This window comes from Daphnia pulex, chromosome 4, assembly GCF_021134715.1.
Source record: "Daphnia pulex isolate KAP4 chromosome 4, ASM2113471v1".
In the NCBI taxonomy this organism is placed as follows: domain Eukaryota; kingdom Metazoa; phylum Arthropoda; class Branchiopoda; order Diplostraca; family Daphniidae; genus Daphnia; species Daphnia pulex.
The window spans coordinates 9,029,485-9,047,456 of NC_060020.1; the positions used below are offsets into that span (position 1 = coordinate 9,029,485).

General features: G+C 42.4%; 2 protein-coding genes across 2 annotated transcripts; one reads left to right on the forward strand and one right to left on the reverse strand.

Annotated features, from left to right (window-relative positions):
- Window positions 1-5,319: 5,319 nt before the first annotated feature.
- LOC124192087 lies at window positions 5,320-6,261 on the reverse strand. The gene is made up of 2 exons (XM_046585237.1): window positions 6,110-6,261; window positions 5,320-6,033 (listed from the first exon to the last, which is right to left on the reverse strand). Exons 1-2 carry the CDS (start codon window positions 6,236-6,238, stop codon window positions 5,377-5,379), a joined length of 786 nt encoding a protein of 261 aa, XP_046441193.1. The 5' UTR covers window positions 6,239-6,261; the 3' UTR covers window positions 5,320-5,376.
- A 1,490-nt stretch (window positions 6,262-7,751) lies between these two features.
- Window positions 7,752-17,697, forward strand: LOC124192240. The gene is made up of 2 exons (XM_046585446.1): window positions 7,752-8,221; window positions 13,367-17,697. Exon 2 carries the CDS (start codon window positions 13,367-13,369, stop codon window positions 15,230-15,232), a length of 1,866 nt encoding a protein of 621 aa, XP_046441402.1. The 5' UTR covers window positions 7,752-8,221; the 3' UTR covers window positions 15,233-17,697.
- The last annotated feature ends 275 nt before the right edge of the window (window positions 17,698-17,972 follow it).

Here is a 17,972-nt window from a genome sequence, read left to right on the forward strand (position 1 = left end):
TTTTTTTTTGTATTTGACTTGAAGAAAAATTTGTCGATTTGTGTCCCAATTCGCGTTTTCGCGGGCCGTGTTCCAGTTCGCTGTTAGACACAGACACAGAAAAGTACAATTAGTTGAACGTAGAACGGTTTCAACATGGTTAGATGATTAAACATAGTTAGACTGAGTCCCAACATCACTACTTTCACTAATCATGACTATGCGAATCATCTGTAAACAACTACAGAGAATCAGCTGATGTAAATGTTGATTATCACTGACCATGAATAATTTTCATAAATAAAGCAGACGTTATATCGATTTAAAAATTATGCAGTGTATAATCAATCTTTATTAAGAATTTAGTTCTAGAACATTTCTTTTTGAAACAGAGTAGAAGTATTTTTATAGTTAAAATAAAAGTTCTCTCCATAAGGCCCGAGAGGAAAAAAAATTCAGTGGGATATTGCAAATACATGCAACTCAGCATCCGATCCACGTCTATGAGCGCTAAAATAAATATTTAGCGCTACTTAACGCGCATCGCATTCAAATAAATTGAACGTGCGCTCTTTTCGTAAATTTCCGGTTAAAACTAATTGCGCTAAATTTTGTTCATCGCGCGCTGCCTTTGTTTAGTGCTAAGCGCAGCCCATCCGTTGTTTCATGTGGGTGGCTCCACGAAAATTTTACCATGCACTTCCAAGCTTATGAGACTAATAGGGCCTAATTTAGTTGTTCTTAACTTGCTCGCAATGCAATAAATTTAGCGCGATTGATGTCATAAAAAATGAACGAAAGAAGTGCAAAATAATTATTTTGCACTTCTTAACGCGCATCGCACTATATTAAATTAAACGGGCGCGACAACGAATACGATTGTGGTGACGGGGCGGACGAGTAGCGCACGATCGTAGATTATTTTAGTGCTTATTGCGGGTCCGTCCGTTATTTTAGCGCTAAGCGAAATCCACCATCTGTTTTAAGTGGCTCGTAGAGCAATAAACATAATTTTGTTAAATATTTTGTGCTAGATCTAGCGCTAATCTAAGCGCGCATGGCGATAATGATTTAATTGAGATTAACGTGCGCGATGCGCTTAATTCTGTGCCATACATTTCATCATATAATTTACGAAACGTTTAGCGCTAAAATAAATATATAGCGCAATTTAACGCACATCACATTTAAGTAAAATGAACGGGAGCACTTCTCGTAAATTATGGATTGAAAGTAATAATTAAATTTAACTTAATAACTAAATTTTGCGCATCATGCTGACGCATACATATACAAGCACGGCTGTAATTTGATCTATTGGCCTGTATATACAGTCATGCTTGAAAGTTTCTTTAGCAGGCAAATGGCTCTATATGTTTTAATTTTAAATTTACGGAAGGTATAGCATAGAAAGATCACTTAACCTCTAATATTTGTTCATTCTGGTGGGAAAGTTGAAAGAAATAGAGGAAGAGAATGGAAAGGCGCAAAATAAATCCCAAAAGGGGGAAAGGTGGGTGTGAGCATATCATATTCCAGTTAGTTACTCAATGTCTCAATTGGATGTACATAGTATTAATAGCATTGATAATCGTATTAATACTTACACACAATGTTGAATAAAAGATAAGATGCACACAATTAGTTCTGTAAGATCTGGACTGATAGATCATGTATTGTTACTCGAAGCAACAACGAACAAGAAGAAGGAACAGATAGACTTCAGTCGAGCTAGGTTAATACAGACGAACTTCTCGCGTTGATGATGTTCTTCATTCGTCTTGCTGCGTCAGACACAGTTGGTTCTGCAACCCCCTTGGTTTCCGCAACCATTCGATTGTGCGTATCTTGTTGGTGTTTATAATGAATCACAACACACCCTCTCATTAAAAACAACATAAAAAAAAAACACATGGGGACCAGAAAAAACAACAACATAATATTGAAAAATGACAAATGGAAATTAATAGTGTTTCTGAATGACATGAGTAGTTGGTACTATCTCAAAGAGAGTAAACGGACACATGATAGTGTAACAACACAACAGTGATTATCCAAACAAATACGGAGACTACTCAATAATATCTGGAACCTTTCCAAGACCAAAACCATTCAGACAAGAAGCGAAAGTCTCTCCTTCAACAGCTTTAGTCAGGACATCAGCAATTTGTTTGCATGTGTTAACATAGCCAAGTTCAATCGTTTTATTGGTTACCTGTTCACGAATAAAATGCTACCTTACTTCGATATGTTTCGATCCTTTGTGTGCCAGTGGGTTGTAGGCCAACCCTATGGCACTTTCGTTGTCACAGCGTAAAGCGGTGGGATTCATCTGAGTTGATCCAAGATTGTCTAATAGACGACGTATCCATACAGCTTCACGTGTCGAATCGCCAGCGGCGATATATTCCGATTGCATGGTTGATAATGCAACAATAGGTTGTCTACGGCTTGAAAAAGTGACTGCGCCTCCGTTGAGGATGAAGACGTAGCCAGAAGTGGAACGGCGAGTATCCGGGTCACCCGCGTAGTCGGCATCAGAGTATCCGATTAAGATGTTGTCTTTGATGTCATTTCCGCAGAAGCATAGACCATGATTGCGCGTTGAAGCTAGGTACTTCAGCACACGCTGGGTGGCTTTCCAATGATCCAAACCAGGTTTCTGACAATGTTGAGCTAGCTGGCCAGCTATGAAAGCAATGTCAATCCGTAGAGTGAGAGCTGCATACATGATACACCCCACGACTTCGCGGAAAGGGATGGTAGACATGGTCGCCACTTCAGTTGGGGTAGAAGGGGCGGAGTAAGATGATAGATGAGGCGAGCCTTTCAAAACCGGTAGAGACAGCGGGTGCGCATCTGACAGTCGATATTTGACCAAAGTTTTCTCGATGAACTGCGGAATAGACAGATAGATCCGTTGGTTGGGACGATCTCGAGTTATCACGATACCGACGAAAAGTTCGGCAGGTATGGCTGTAAACTCGAATTTCCGGTTGAGATAACGGATGATGTCGTCGATGACATCCATTGAATTGCCGGCGACAAGCCCGTCATCTACCCATACTGCAATAATGAGAAAACACGTACGAGTAATACGGTAGTATACACAAGGGTCCGCAGTAATTTGTATGAGACCATATTGAATGAGGGCATCGTGTAGAGTCTTGTTCCATATGCGAGAAGCTTGGCAGAGACCGTAGATCCCTTTGTTAAGGCGGCACACTTCATGTTCTCGCCCAGGGATGACATATCCTTCCGGTTGTGCAATAAAAACAAGTTCGTCAATGAGTCCGTTGAGAAAAGCGGTAGTGACATCCAGCTGGATGAGTTCAAGATTACGCGCGGCCGTGATGGCAATGATGATGCGTAGAGAGTCGTAGCGGACTACGGGAGCAAAAGACTTTTGATAGTCAATACCTTGTACTTGCCGGTACCCCTTGGCAAAGAAACGGGCCTTTCGGCGACATGGTAGTCCAAGTTTGTCAGTTTTGACCTTGAAATCCCAACCACTGGGTATGCAAATCCGTCCTTTTGCAAGAGTTGTTAGAGTCCAAGTTTGATTCTTCATATGGGCTGCTATTTCATGATCCGTGGCAAGTTTCCATAGAGCACTTTCAGGCCCACCAATGGCTTCTTTGTAAGTCTGTGGCTCGTAGTATAAAGAGGATCCCTTTAGTGCAATGGAGATGCAACAAGACATGGGCATGGTGGACGTCTCAGCATTAGCGTATGACCCGAACGTTTCCATGGAAAATAATTTCTTAGGTATGAGTCCACGAGGAGACTTACGAAGTGGGATCTCCACCTGTCGTTCTTGAAGTGGTTCTTCGATACGTATTGGTACTGTTGTAGGAGCTACTCCATTCTCCAGACTTTCCAGGTTGGGCAAAGGTTGAATTGTCGATTCAGTCTGCGGCGTAGACGAAGGTTGTTCCGGAATCACAGGCCAGTAAGGGAGATTTTCGTACACTTTGACATGTCTCGTGATGTGGGTCCGTCCGGTCGCAACAACAAAGATACGACTCGCCTTTTTCTCCTCACTCTCTCCGACGTAAACGCCTTTTGTGGCTTTGGGGTCGAGTTTTTGACGAAGCGTATCAGGTATGAACATATAGGCTACAGATCCAAATATCCGAAGATTCGAGACGTTCGGGACCACACAGTGCCAAAGTTCGAAAGGGGTTTTGTTCTGGGACTTGGCAAGAGTTCTATTCAAAACGTATACAGAATGATTCACTGCTTCCGCCCACAAATTCAATGGGACGCCTCTGTCATGAATTTGACTGCGTGCAGATTCCACGGTGGATCGATGATCTCTCTCAGCTATTCCATTCTGCTCCGGAGAGTAGGGAGCACTGGTCTGTAGTTTAATCCCAAGTGATGTTAGAATAGTATTCATTTGACTGTTAATGAATTCAGTTCCACCGTCACAACGCAAGAGTTTAACGTGAAGACCAGTGTCAGTAGTAAGCATCTTGGTATACTCAAGGAAACAGTTAGCAGTTTCGGGCTTGTGTTTGAGGAAATAAACCGTTTTGTACTTGCTGTAGACGTCCTTGAAGAGAACGTAGTACCGAGCACCTCCCACAGAACTGCCTTGCATTGGTCCAACGAGGTACAGTATTTGGTAGTGCTGTTTGCGAATGGCAATTTGTGCATCTTACCCACTTCACAGCCATGACAGCATTCTTCCATCGATTTGGATCCCGGAGTAATTTGCATACCGCCAATACCAATATTATTGGCCATGCGTCGAACAGTTTGCTGGTTGACATGTCCTAGGCGCTTGTGCCACATGTTAAGAGTGACTTGACTGCTGGTGTCTGCATTGAGACCCATGGTGGCATATTGTGATACAATAGCTTTGACTTTGTAGAGACCTTCGCCGGATCTTGAAGCTGTCATCACGATGGTGTTTCCTTTTTGTATACTAGCATTTTCGTTGCAGAACGATACAGAGTATCCATTGATAGATAGACTTGCAATGGAAATGAGAGTCACCCCCAGATCGGGCACGTAGAGAACGTTCTTCAATTCTCCCTCTACGGTGACTCCATTGACAAATGATGTCATCTTGATAGTTCCGACACCGACAGCGTGTAATATTTTCCCACCAATTCCATTGATCGGCCAGCTGTTTGGTGGAATATCGCATATATCGGTGAAATAGGAAAGTACTCCACACATGTGGTGAGTCGCTCCAGAATCCAATACAATTCCATTTAGATCTCAATCAGGAAGACAGCATACAGAAATGAGAGAGAAGTTGGGTCGCGAACCTCCATTGTCGTCGTTGTTCGGACGTTTGGGTGGTGTCGGTTGTTTCTCCCCTTGTTGAGCAATCCGAAGTCTGCATTCAAATTCATAGTGGCGCGATTTGCCACAGTAGGTACACTAAGCAGTATCTCGATTTACTATATCGCGTGATCCATTTGCACGTCCTCGTCCTCCACGTGCATTACGTATAAAGGGAGTTCTTTTGATTCCATTGGCCTGAAGTGCACTATTGTTACGTTCGGGTGGTGGAGGTAGGGACGCTTGCTCTTCAATACGACGTAGTTCAATCCTTCTTTGTTCTGAGAAAATTCTGGCTCGAAGGGCATCCATGGATCTCTCATTATCAGGGATGTTGTCCCACGTAGATGCAAGAAAACCGAATCTAGCAGGAAGACTACACATGATGGTTGTAATCAAATCGTGCTCAGTGATGTTGACTCCAAGGTCGTTGAGTTCGGTTGCCATTGATTCCAGAGCAGTAATGTGTACCATGATATCTTCACCAGCAGTGGGTCGTAAGTTGAGAAAATCTCTGTGGAGGAGATGTTTGTTATCGGCAGCACGCTGAAGGTATTGCGTCTCGAGTCTTGTCCACATCTCATGACTGTTTCTGCTGTTGAGGAGAGCAAACTTCCTTGTTTCATCACAGCTGTTGAAGATAAGGAATCTACCGTAGCAGTCTCTCATTCTCCACTCTTCGATCTCAGCAGCATTGATTACCAGCTGGTTATCTTCTACCTCCTCGAACTGTTGAACCGTTTCAATGATTAAACCCTGTAAGATTTCAACAGTGAGTAGAGGATTAGAATTTAGAATATTCTCTTCTAATGTATTAAATTAGGTTACATACCTCAACGATGGGTCTTAGATTCTTCAATGTGAACATCATTTCCATGTTGTGTCTCCACGTAATGAAATATTTTCCATCAAATCTTTTTAAGTGTTTGATCACATCAAGAGAATAGTTTTGATCCATCATGGAATGTTAAACGTATGGCTTAGCGTTTATGCTGGGCCCATAACCTGTGAGCATATCATATTCCAGTTAGTTACTCAATGTCTCAATTGGATGTACATAGTATTAATAGCATTGATAATCGTATTAATACTTACACACAATGTTGAATAAAAGATAAGATGCACACAATTAGTTCTGTAAGATCTGGACTGATAGATCATGTATTGTTACTCGAAGCAACAACGAACAAGAAGAAGGAACAGATAGACTTCAGTCGAGCTAGGTTAATACAGACGAACTTCTCGCGTTGATGACGTTCTTCATTCGTCTTGCTGCGTCAGACACAGTTGGTTCTGCAACCCCCTTGGTTTCCGCAACCATTCGATTGTGCGTATCTTGTTGGTGTTCATAATGAATCACAACAGTGGGCTTTTCAGTATACCTTCAACCAATTTAAAATTTAAAAAATATAGCAATTTTCCTGCTTAAGAAACTTTCAAGCAAGACTGTACATGTACAGGCGCGCGCATGTCTGTAGCGATTATTGCGGGCCGGTTCGCCATTTTAGCGCTAAGCACTGCCTGTCTACTATGTTTTGGGCGGCTCGCTCCAAGCAAATCATTAATTTAAAAATATAGCGCTAGATCTTTAGCGCTACTAAGTGAACATTGCACTAATTATTTTTTTCTGAATAATATGCACGTGATTAAAATAATTGTGTGTGTTACTTAACGCGTATCCCACTAAATTGAATTAAACGAGCGCCTTTCTCATTTTTTTCGTAAGACATTTATCCCGCTAATATTTTACCCATAAATTTCGGTCTGGCCAGACTGCCCATTGCTTGCGACGACACGTACACAGATTAGTACGACGATTGTTTTCACGATGGTCGTTCTGTCCCGGTTGGGTATTTCTTCAATAAAGCGTGGAGCGGCTTGGCTGTTTCAGCGAATCATGGGGTGCATAAAGTAAATAGGCTGCAAAGCGTAAACGCTCATTTGTCAAAAGTCACGTGACTCAGCTTATTGACCAATGAAGACTTCCTTAGAACCCGCCAGAATGAGCTTACTATTTTTTTGTCGGAAAAAGAAGAAAAAGCAAAACGACATATTTTTAAACAATTCGACAACGTAACGTGTTCTCCTTTGTCTTGTTTTCGTAGGGGGGAGGGATACTACTGTCGAGCTAAACCCATTCTGCCATCTAGCGTTGACTGGTGAAGTCTTGTGGTGTGGAGAACTGGGTGACTTTTTAGACTCACCCGGGGTAGAAGTGAAGCGTCCTTACGGCTCTGGCAAGGAGAAAGCGTCACCGCTACAAGTGTTCTAGAAATTAACTCTGTGTTCCTCTCTTAACTAGAATATACTTTGTAAGTTGTCTCACTCTATCTCAGTACATCGAGATACGAGTCAATACACATACTCATACGTGAGGTTATTTCCCAATTTATCATATTGATTCACTCTGTTATTTAACAATTGTTAAATAACAGAGTAGGTAGTTAACTACCTTTGCTCTTGTAGCTTGTAACGGTTCCTTAACCGTACACATAGCAACAGCCGAGACACTCTCCTTATTAGGCGGTAGCATGCAAGCTACACGCCAGATACACGTGAACGATCCCTATCTGGATTGTCTGGAAACTGACCTACAGTCTGTGCCCTCAAGGCACAGCCACGTCAGCATCCTCACTAGTATATAAGCGGAGTCTACCTGAGACTCCGCAGGACTGTATAACCCAACTGTTACTGTATGTAACATGTACATCTGTGTTTCATACCAATACAAGTTGTCTCCCATACTTTGAGTTTGTCCAATTACTCGTTGTAACTACCTGTTACATTTGGTGAACGTGCCTGCGCGAAGCTGACATCTTCAACATCTTTCAGCCCGAACCTTCCATCATCTTCGAGACAGCTCTAATCACAGACCAACCGGTCAGGCCCTTGGCTCGACGTCGCGGACGCCTTCCTGCGTCTCCAGTCCCCGCGAACACAAAACGTGAGTTATGAACAATCAATCTGTCGTAACGCCACATAGTTCTGATGCACTAGCCTTGACGTATACCACACCACTTAGCATCGAACCACCACCTACAACCTTATACCCTTTTTACCTATCGAATCAGCATTTGATACTATCGAACCTATTGCCATCGATCCCCCAGCCTACAACAATCTTCAAATACTACCATATTTCCAAAGTCCTTTTGATACCCCAACAACCGCCCCAGCAGTTCGCTCTCGAACGATTCGACCACCCACACCTAACCAACCTGGCCTTTATCCTCCCCTACCCCCAATTAAACGAGCAAGAAGTGCTGATAGTCCTCCGACTTCAACTTCCCCAACTTCCATCCAAACCCTTACCCATTATTACTCCGAAGAAACTCTGCCAAACGAAAAGCGAAATAGACTCGTAGACGACCTAATCTTATATAAATACGCCGTTGAAAGTTGCCAATAGTCCATTAAAGCCGTTCAACTCCAAATTTCCCAAAGTACCGATAAGAAACAAACGTCTATATTAGTTCAACAAATTCAACACAAAAAAACTGAACACAAAACGCTTAAAAAACAACTTAAAAAAGCAGAAAAACAAATTGCCCAACTAGAATCCGACACAACCCGTTTGCAACTTTCAAACGAGGCCACGGCCCGAACAGCAAACTTTCACACCAAAGAACTAGCAGAACAACTACAGATTACCTTTAACGAAAAAGCTATCCTTGCCAGCAACCTTCAACTCTCGTTAGCAACAAACGCAGACAGCACCGCTAGACTACAAGACGCTCTTACAACTTTTAGTAATAAAGAACTATCCTTTCAATCCGAATCCGCAGCCTTGCACAAACAAATTTCAAGTCTTCAGAGCCAAATTAAAATCAGTACAGCCTTATACAAAACCCAACTTGACAATATCAGCGTAGAAAATCAAACCATCAAACGTGAACTAGCCGAAAAAGAATTATTATTAGCAGAATCACAAAAGAATTTATCTTCTGATAAAGCAAATCTTGCAGACGCCGATAAAGAATTAACAGATATCAATCTCCACTACAAAAAATCTCTTTTAGCTAATTCAATTTTGTCCAACGAAAACACATCTTTAAAAGCAGACATTCAAGCACGCACCACTGAACTTTCTAACGTAAATCAGAACTACGCCCAACTTTCGGCCCAATATAAACTTGCGCAGCAACAGCTGACCTCAATCGTGCCAGCTTTTACCCACCCAACAGTTGATCACCTTGAACACACAAACACTCAACTCAGACAAACCTTGGAACGAGTTTCCGACGAAAACAAAATCTACGAGACTACAATCAAAAATTTAAAAGGGCAAATTGCTGACACCAATCAAACGGAATCCGTACTCCATCGATTAAAAGAAGAATATTTGTCTGTACGAAATTCAAACGCAGCCTTAACTTCACAAGTTGCAACCCTACAAGACTCATTGTTAGTTTCCCAACTTGCTAACGATCAAGCCATTAAGATATTAAACGAACGTAGCCAACACGATCAAATTGAACCTGACTCACCATCTACCGACTCTGACCAGCCTATGATTAGCCCTTCCCCACAACCCCAGATATCTGAATTCTTCCTACAACCAAACCCAGAGGTAATCGCTCCCCCAGTCATGGCGGACGCTCTACAGGACCTCATCACGGCCCTGAACCGGCGCGAAGACACACAAGCCATTTCCTCCTTCAGCGGCAACGCAACAGACCAATATATTTCATCATGGCTATCTGAAGCCGAAGCAATCGCTATCATCCACAATTGGAATGACGACGTTAAAAGACAAAATTTCGCCTCAAGACTCAAAGGCCCCGCCCTTAAATGGCATTCCCAGCGCACCCGCGCTCACCCGAACGAAACTTACGCAGCTTGGAAGCAAGCGCTCAAGGACCATTTCAAACATCCAGCTGACAGGGACAAGCAAATTCAAAAGCTTGAAAATCTAACACAGAAACCCAACCAGCCTGTTAGAATGTTTATCGAAAAAATCAACAGCACTTACAACGCTATCTACGACGACACAACTAACAACAATTTATCGATCAAAAACGATCTACTCGTCAAGATCCTCCTACGAGGAATACTAAAACCAATAAAAACTCTTATGGTTTTAAACCAAATGCTACCGGAAGTCACCACTTGGGATGACGCGCAAAGAGCGGCATTACGATGTGAAACAACCCTCTACAAAACGCAGACAAGCAATGGAATACTCGAACTACCCACCTTCGCCAGTTCCAATATTGATACCCTAACAGCCACGGCTCTACAACAACAAAATCATAAAATAGAGGAATTACAATCCAAATTAAGTAAAATCAATTTTATAGGAGAGTCACCAGAATCAAAAGAAGACACCATCTTCTACTTGGGACCCAATCAACGCGGAAGACCACCACAACGTAACCAGCCCAACACTGCCGTTCGTTGGTCCGACAACACCAACAACTACCCAAACTCCGAGCAACGATACCGCTCCCAAAGCAGAGATTTGGACACTTCCATTACATTCGAATGCCATTCGGACTCTGTAATGCCCCAAGCACATTCCAGAAAGCAATGGAAACAATTTTGGAACCCATTCTTAACACCTTTGTAATGGTATACATCGATGATATTATCGTCTTTAGCAAAAACTTAGCGGACCACATCTCACACCTCGAACAAGTTTTTACACTTCTAAACGAGGCAGGTATGAAAATTAAGATTCAAAAATGTCGTTTTGCAAAGGATGCAGTCGAATATTTAGGACACATCGTCTCCCACGAAGGCATAAAAGCTGACCCAAAAAAGCTACTAGCAGTGAAAGAATTTCCAATACCCAAAAACCTGGACATTTTAAGATCTTTTCTGGGATTTGCTAATTACTACAGAAAATTTGTGGATCAATTCGCCGAAAAAGCCCACACACTCACCGAACTTACCAAAAGTAAAGTGTCGTGGAAATGGGGAACTGTGGAGCAGACGTGCTTCGAACGCATCAAAGAAATATTGTGCTCTTCTCCTGTCCTCGCGTATCCCGACTTCACCAGGCCTTTCATCATACACATGGATGCATGCGGATATGGAGTCGGCGGAATTCTTTCCCAGATGCCTCAACCTCAGGAAAACCAGGACGTCCATGAGGAGAATGTTAAATTCTCAAGAGAAAACCCCATCGCTTATACGTCTAAACACTTGACGGAAACTCAAGTCAAATGGTGTACAACCGAAAAAGAAGCTTACGCCATCATTCACACGGTAAAAGCCTTTTTCCCCTACTTGTACGGTGCGTTATTTACCATCGTAACAGACCATGCCGCTCTCGAGTACTTGATGAGTAAACGAGAATCTACAGGCCGCCTCACAAGATGGGCTCTCTACTTACAACAATTTGACATGGAGATCAAATACCGGCCCGGAAAGTTGCATCAAAACGCTGATGCCTTGAGCCGTGTGCCGGTGCACCTAATAGTGTCTAATAGCTTCGAAATTGACGATTGGATTATCGCTCAACACGAAGATATATTCTGCCAAACAATTATGGTGGAACAGGATAAGCCTGTGGGAGAGAGAAGGAAATTCGATAAACAAGACGAATTCCAAATTCTTCCCAACGGCCTTTTGGCCAATGCAGAAGGAAAAATTGTAGTACCGGCGAAACTACGTAAAGAAATCCTGGTGAGATTTCATGACCACAAATTAGCTGCTCACCAAGGTATTGAAAAAACTATCGCAAAAATTCGCGCCAAATATTTTTGGCCTAAGTTAGCTAAAGATGTAAGAATCCACATCATCAACTGCTTGACATGTGCAAAACGAAAAGTTGCCGGGACATGCAAAGCCCCACTCCAACCATTCCCGATTGCAGAGTACATCTGGCAACGAATGGCGATGGATATTGTGGGCCCAGTCCCCGTCAGCCAAAAGGGTAACAACCATATTCTTGTCATGTTGGAATACGTAACACGATACGCAATTGCAGTTCCATTAAAAAGCACAACTGCCCAAACCATCATCAGAAAATTCATCAAACATGTCGTAAACGAAGAAGGAATCCCTTCAGAAATTCTAACTGATCAAGGAACAAATTTTATGTCTAATGCGATGAAAGAAATGTGCACGCAGTTAGGTATTAAACAATTGCGCACTACAATCTATCACCCTCAAACCGACGGTGCAGTAGAAAGAGTTAATCGCACCATAATTGACATGGTTACCCCTTTTGCCCACAAAGATCCCAAACAATGGGATGAACACCTTGATTACGTCGTGGCGGCGTACAACAGGACGCCGCATGCCAGCACAGGAGAAACGCCTTTCTTCCTTCTCAAAGGCAGAGATGCACTTGAGCCAACTGATCTAAGGCCCCCTATGCGAAATCGGTTCCTAACTGACCAAAACAACGTCTTTTCTCAACAGTGGCGAGAAGCCGTTGAATTGGCCAAAAGCAAATTAATAGTGGCGCAAGAAAGACAGAAACATTACTACGACCGTTCGGTAAAAGAATGCTCTTTTAGCCCAAACGACGTCGTGCTTCTGAAAATCCTCGGCGTCCAAACCGGAAAGTTTTACATGCGTTGGGAAGGCCCATACGTCATAGTCGACAAACTTTCCGAACAAAATTTTGTAGTACGCCACCAAGAAGACGATTTTCAAGTCGTCGTACATGTCAACCGCCTTAGAAAATGGAACGGCGACCCTAAATATAAAAATACTGTCGAAATCGGAACAACAAACGGAAACCAAACGATCCCTCCAAATGTCACTAATAATTCAGACGCCACAACCGCGGCGAATGAAAATGTTGTTATAAATGAAAATGCGCCAAATTTAAATGTAACTATCAACGATGCGTCAAACCAAAACGACGCCTCGGCCACTATAAATGTACCCCCTGTGGAAAACCCCACAAGTATAGTTGTAACACCTGTGCCAATAGGAAATCAAACGGAGACGGCTCCAGCGGCCCCAGAAGTGAATCAAACGATAGTGCCCGTGAAACGGAGACCAGGGCGCCCGAAAAAAGGCCAAGCACCCCCTAAATCCACTATCCCACCTCCACCACCACCACCGCATACTCATGCTTTAAGACGATCCATCAGAATGCCTCAATACAAACCTATAAAATTTTTATCAGATGCATCCGTCAGCACTACTCGTCGTTCTCTTCTTCTTCAGCACCAGAGCGCCTGTCTCCGCAATCCTCATCGACACATGCAACTGTACACTCCCAATTTTCAAAGGAACAATCGATTTATCAGACCCCTATTACTGTAATAATCCGGCACCTGTTCTTCAGTCTATACATGTAATTTACAATATTATTACTAAAAACAAAGATCCCATTACTTGGACTGGGTACGTCTGCACTCAATGGCTCTCCCAAAAAGAAGTATCGACTAATTTCCTCCTCTCCCATGACACTACTTACACAAAACAAGTTTTGAAAGTCAGTTCATCGGACTGTTGGAAATCTGCCCAATACCCACAAATGTGCGATACCAATCCTATGACAAAAGACGGTGACACTCTGAAATTCTTACAAGAACCCGACGGCAAAGGACAATGGATGACCACCCAAACATTCGTTGCGAAAAACTGTGTAACACAAGCAATCAAACTTGCCAAAGAATGCCACGAATGTCCCGTCACATCACCATTCGGAATAATTGCAAACTCCAGCAATGAAGAATTTGCCAACCACAACGATCTCACCATCGTTTGGCGTCGTCCCGATGCCACCCAAGAACCGGAATGCGCATACAAAACAATTCTTTCGAGTCGCGGAAACTTAACAAGAGGACTCAGCCAGTCCAAATTAGAAGATTACTCTGCACAACTAGAACTAATTTTTAACAATAACAAAACCATATTATGTACCAATGATACTGTATTAACTGTTATGGGTGTCCCAGACACCTACATCCAGTTGGTTAACCCAAGAGTACGCGGAAAAAGATCAACGAATGACGTACCAACTGGAATAATTCGACTCGCCAATCACACCAAATATTGCTTGACCTATCCCAAATTGGATATTTACATTAATGTAAACATTATCTCCTGCGCTACTGACGACAACATAGAAACTTCAGACGAATACCTTTCAACAATCGAGCGAGGTCAGAACTTCCAATTTCTAGAATCCGGTTTAATCATGCTCACCGGAGACACATATTGCATCCATTCGTGGAGCGACAATGAAATAGCTGCAAAATCATGCAATGGCGACCGCAACGAAGCAGCGTACGACACTGACACTTGGATGATAACGGATGACCCCGGACGTCATGATTTAACACCTATTCAAATCATCCTGACAGACCAAAACTTATGCCTTTCAGCATCTGCAAACGAAACCGCACCAGGCAGAGTCTTTCTAGCTAACTGCTCGGACTCTAGCGATCAATTTTTTATTTTTGAGAAAGTGATCCAGAACGAAAACCTGCTTGAATCCAAAGCCCCCAAGGAATCAACGACAACACATCAAGGAGAAGAAATACCACGCCTTTTCGGCATCACTCCCCAATTTCACGGTACAATTCTTTCAAAAACGAAAGAAGAATACTGCCTGTCAGTTACAGATACCCAGGTGCTTTCTCTTAAACTATGTAAATCGATAACCGCTCGCAACAAGTTTCCACAACAAAAATTCGCCTATTACAACGGGCAGCTTACAATTCGCGGAACGACTGATTGCGTGACCCCTGATAAGTTATTAACATGCAGTAACTCAATCAACCAAACTGCGAAATGGGAATACGACCCATCGCTACTATCAATGTCATGGAACAGACAATGCATTGCCTTAATTCCCACCACTATCATTCCCCGCCTTACATTTACCACCTGCAATATCTCTGATCCACTTCAGCAATGGAATTTTCAACATTCTCTTGCTGAACTAAAACCCATGCCATTAGAAACCATCCCGGCGTGGAAAGACCTACAAAAGCAACGTAACCGTAGATCACGAGATAGAAATTGGCCAAATTTCGCATGATCTTCAACCGGCAGGCCTACTTCAACCACACCCAAATTACCCGCCAACCCTCCAAAACCGGTCTCAACACCTACAGCAAGCCAACCCTCATCTCCTTCAAACCAAAATACCACAAACCAAAATATAACAAAAAATATATCAGACAGCGATCGCCAGATCCTAGATATTGAAAACCGACAATTCATTGAAGCCCAAGCAGCAAAGCATGAAACAGTATTAGCAAACGAAATCAGAAATTTATACTGCAAAATCACAGCCATCCAACGAAACCAAGCAGTTATCATGGCCCAATCAAACAGCATATTAACCGGTACAGCTTTAAACTTGGAAAAATGCAGCAGAGTCAGCAGCAGCGGCATCACTCTTGTTTTACAACAATGCGCCGTTGTACCTATACAACTATCAGCAAAACTGACATCTTGCGGCTATCAGCCATTTTTTCAAGCAATTTCCGCAAATTATACAATAGGTAAAGACGGATGGTCACTTCACCCATTCCAAGATTGCTTTTGGACATCGCCTTACGTCTCCCTTAACGACAAAACATATCAATGGATAAATGATGACTGGAAGCTTCACGAACCTTCCGTACATCTAACCAAGCTTCATCTCGTCAAAAAATTCGACGATATCCCGCTAAAATCTTATAACTATTTACCAAATCACCATTCAATTTACGAATCGAACACTATTGAACAAATGAATGTCCTATCCGAACTTATCAGTCGGATACAACTATCCAGCAGCAACTCCCTCTCTTCTCTTGTTTTGGATACTAAATAACAATCCAATTTTGGAGACATGTCCAGCTGGATATACATTTTCAAATATGGCCTGTTAGGCCTCCTAGCATGTATTATCCTTTTTACTTGTATCTATCTAGCTATCGCCTGCATTCCGTGCCATCGCCTTCCAGCGATACTAACACGTAGACAAGTTACAGTTGATGACATTGAATTAACAGCCCCTTTGAACCCTCGACTAACAATTGCAAAGCAGCACAACCACAATCACACCATCATCGACCCAATTAAAGGTCTCTGTTGGAACGACGGCTGTGTAATTGTCCCCCCCTCAGCCCCAGCTCTTTAAGTAAAAAAAAAAAAAAATAATAAAATAAAATAAAATAAAATAAAAAGTGAAAGTAAAAGTGAAAGTGAAAGTAAAAGTAAAAAAAAAAAAAAAATAAATTTCCATTATAATAACAAATAGTAATAACAACAGTAATAAAAAAGTATATGCCTTTATTTTTCCCCTTTTTTTCACTAAACCGTTTTACATCTATGCATTACTAACAACTTGTCAATTGAGCAACTTACAATCTGCAACAAGCATTCCACCAACCCCGACTTCCGTGCTGATGGTTATTCTGCCTTTCCAGCAACGCCATAAGAGCACAACGACGCGCCCATCTCCAGTCGTCATCCGTCAAGTCGTACGGATCCTCTACCACATCGTCGGATGGATCGTAGTGCCGAATAGCACTATTACGACGTCGTACAGATGTTCGCCTTCCACGCCGACGACGACCGTTCACGGCTCGCACTTCAGGAAGCCACGCCCCTCGCAGCCCCTCCGGATAAAATACATCAACCCCGGACTCCATCCACCACAAAATCCGAGATTGTATCACAGTAAATTTTTCCCTATACTTTCTGAAACCCTTCTGCCACCTTTAAAACGAACAATGATTTAAATTGTATACATGTAATCATTTAAAAATGTAAAAGTATACTAACCATAATCTTTTTTCCCTTTTGGTTTCTGCTGTCCATCCCGGATAGACAGCATCCCACTTGGTTAAAACATTCTCTGTCTGGTCGTAATAACCATCTTTAAACAGAAAATAACTCTCGGCCCTTAAAGGTAGCCAAATACTTGTTTTCGTGCACTCTTCGACATTTTTGCAGACCTCGATCTACTCCTTCGGGATTGACAATGATCGTAATACGATCAACATCAAGAGGAATCAATTCGTATATGCGACCAGCCATTGTAGCAAACCGTAGAATACTAACCATATACCCTACTTTTTCAAAAAAGGGAGGAAGCGACATTGTCCCCGACCTACAGTAACCTTTTCATTCTTGACCTTCGGTGACAGTCACTGGGCAAAGCAAAAATCAAATAAAAAAAGAGAAATCTTTCCTTTCCTCTAACATATTCATTTCCTTCAAAAAAGGGAGGAATGTAACGGTTCCTTAACCGTACACATAGCAACAGCCGAGACACTCTCCTTATTAGGCGGTAGCATGCAAGCTACACGCCAGATACACGTGAACGATCCCTATCTGGATTGTCTGGAAACTGACCTACAGTCTGTGCCCTCAAGGCACAGCCACGTCAGCATCCTCACTAGTATATAAGCGGAGTCTACCTGAGACTCCGCAGGACTGTATAACCCAACTGTTACTGTATGTAACATGTACATCTGTGTTTCATACCAATACAAGTTGTCTCCCATACTTTGAGTTTGTCCAATTACTCGTTGTAACTACCTGTTACAAGCTCGTAGGAAATACTTACCCGTACTCCAAAAGAAAACAAAGGAGAAATCGCAACAAGTGTTAGGTGTGTGTGTAATTAAGTGTTTTTGTGTTAAAAGAAATTTGGCAACCCGGCAAAGTCCGCCTAACTGATATTTGACATACTCACTTAACGCACCCCTGGCATAAAAGGACGATAGAACGATGCCATATCTAAGAATGCTCTTAGCTGAGTTACATTCATTGGCCTTGGG

Excerpts from the sequence above, each read along its gene's own strand:
- LOC124192087 (XM_046585237.1), bottom strand. The coding sequence starts at position 6,238 with ATGATGGATCAAAACTATTCTCTTGATGTGATCAAACACTTAAAAAGA. Across the intron at positions 6,034-6,109 it reads ATCTAAGACCCATCGTTGAG|GGTTTAATCATTGAAACGGT; the intron begins GTATGTAACCTA and ends GAAATCTTACAG.
- LOC124192240 (XM_046585446.1), top strand. The coding sequence starts at position 13,367 with ATGCATCCGTCAGCACTACTCGTCGTTCTCTTCTTCTTCAGCACCAGA.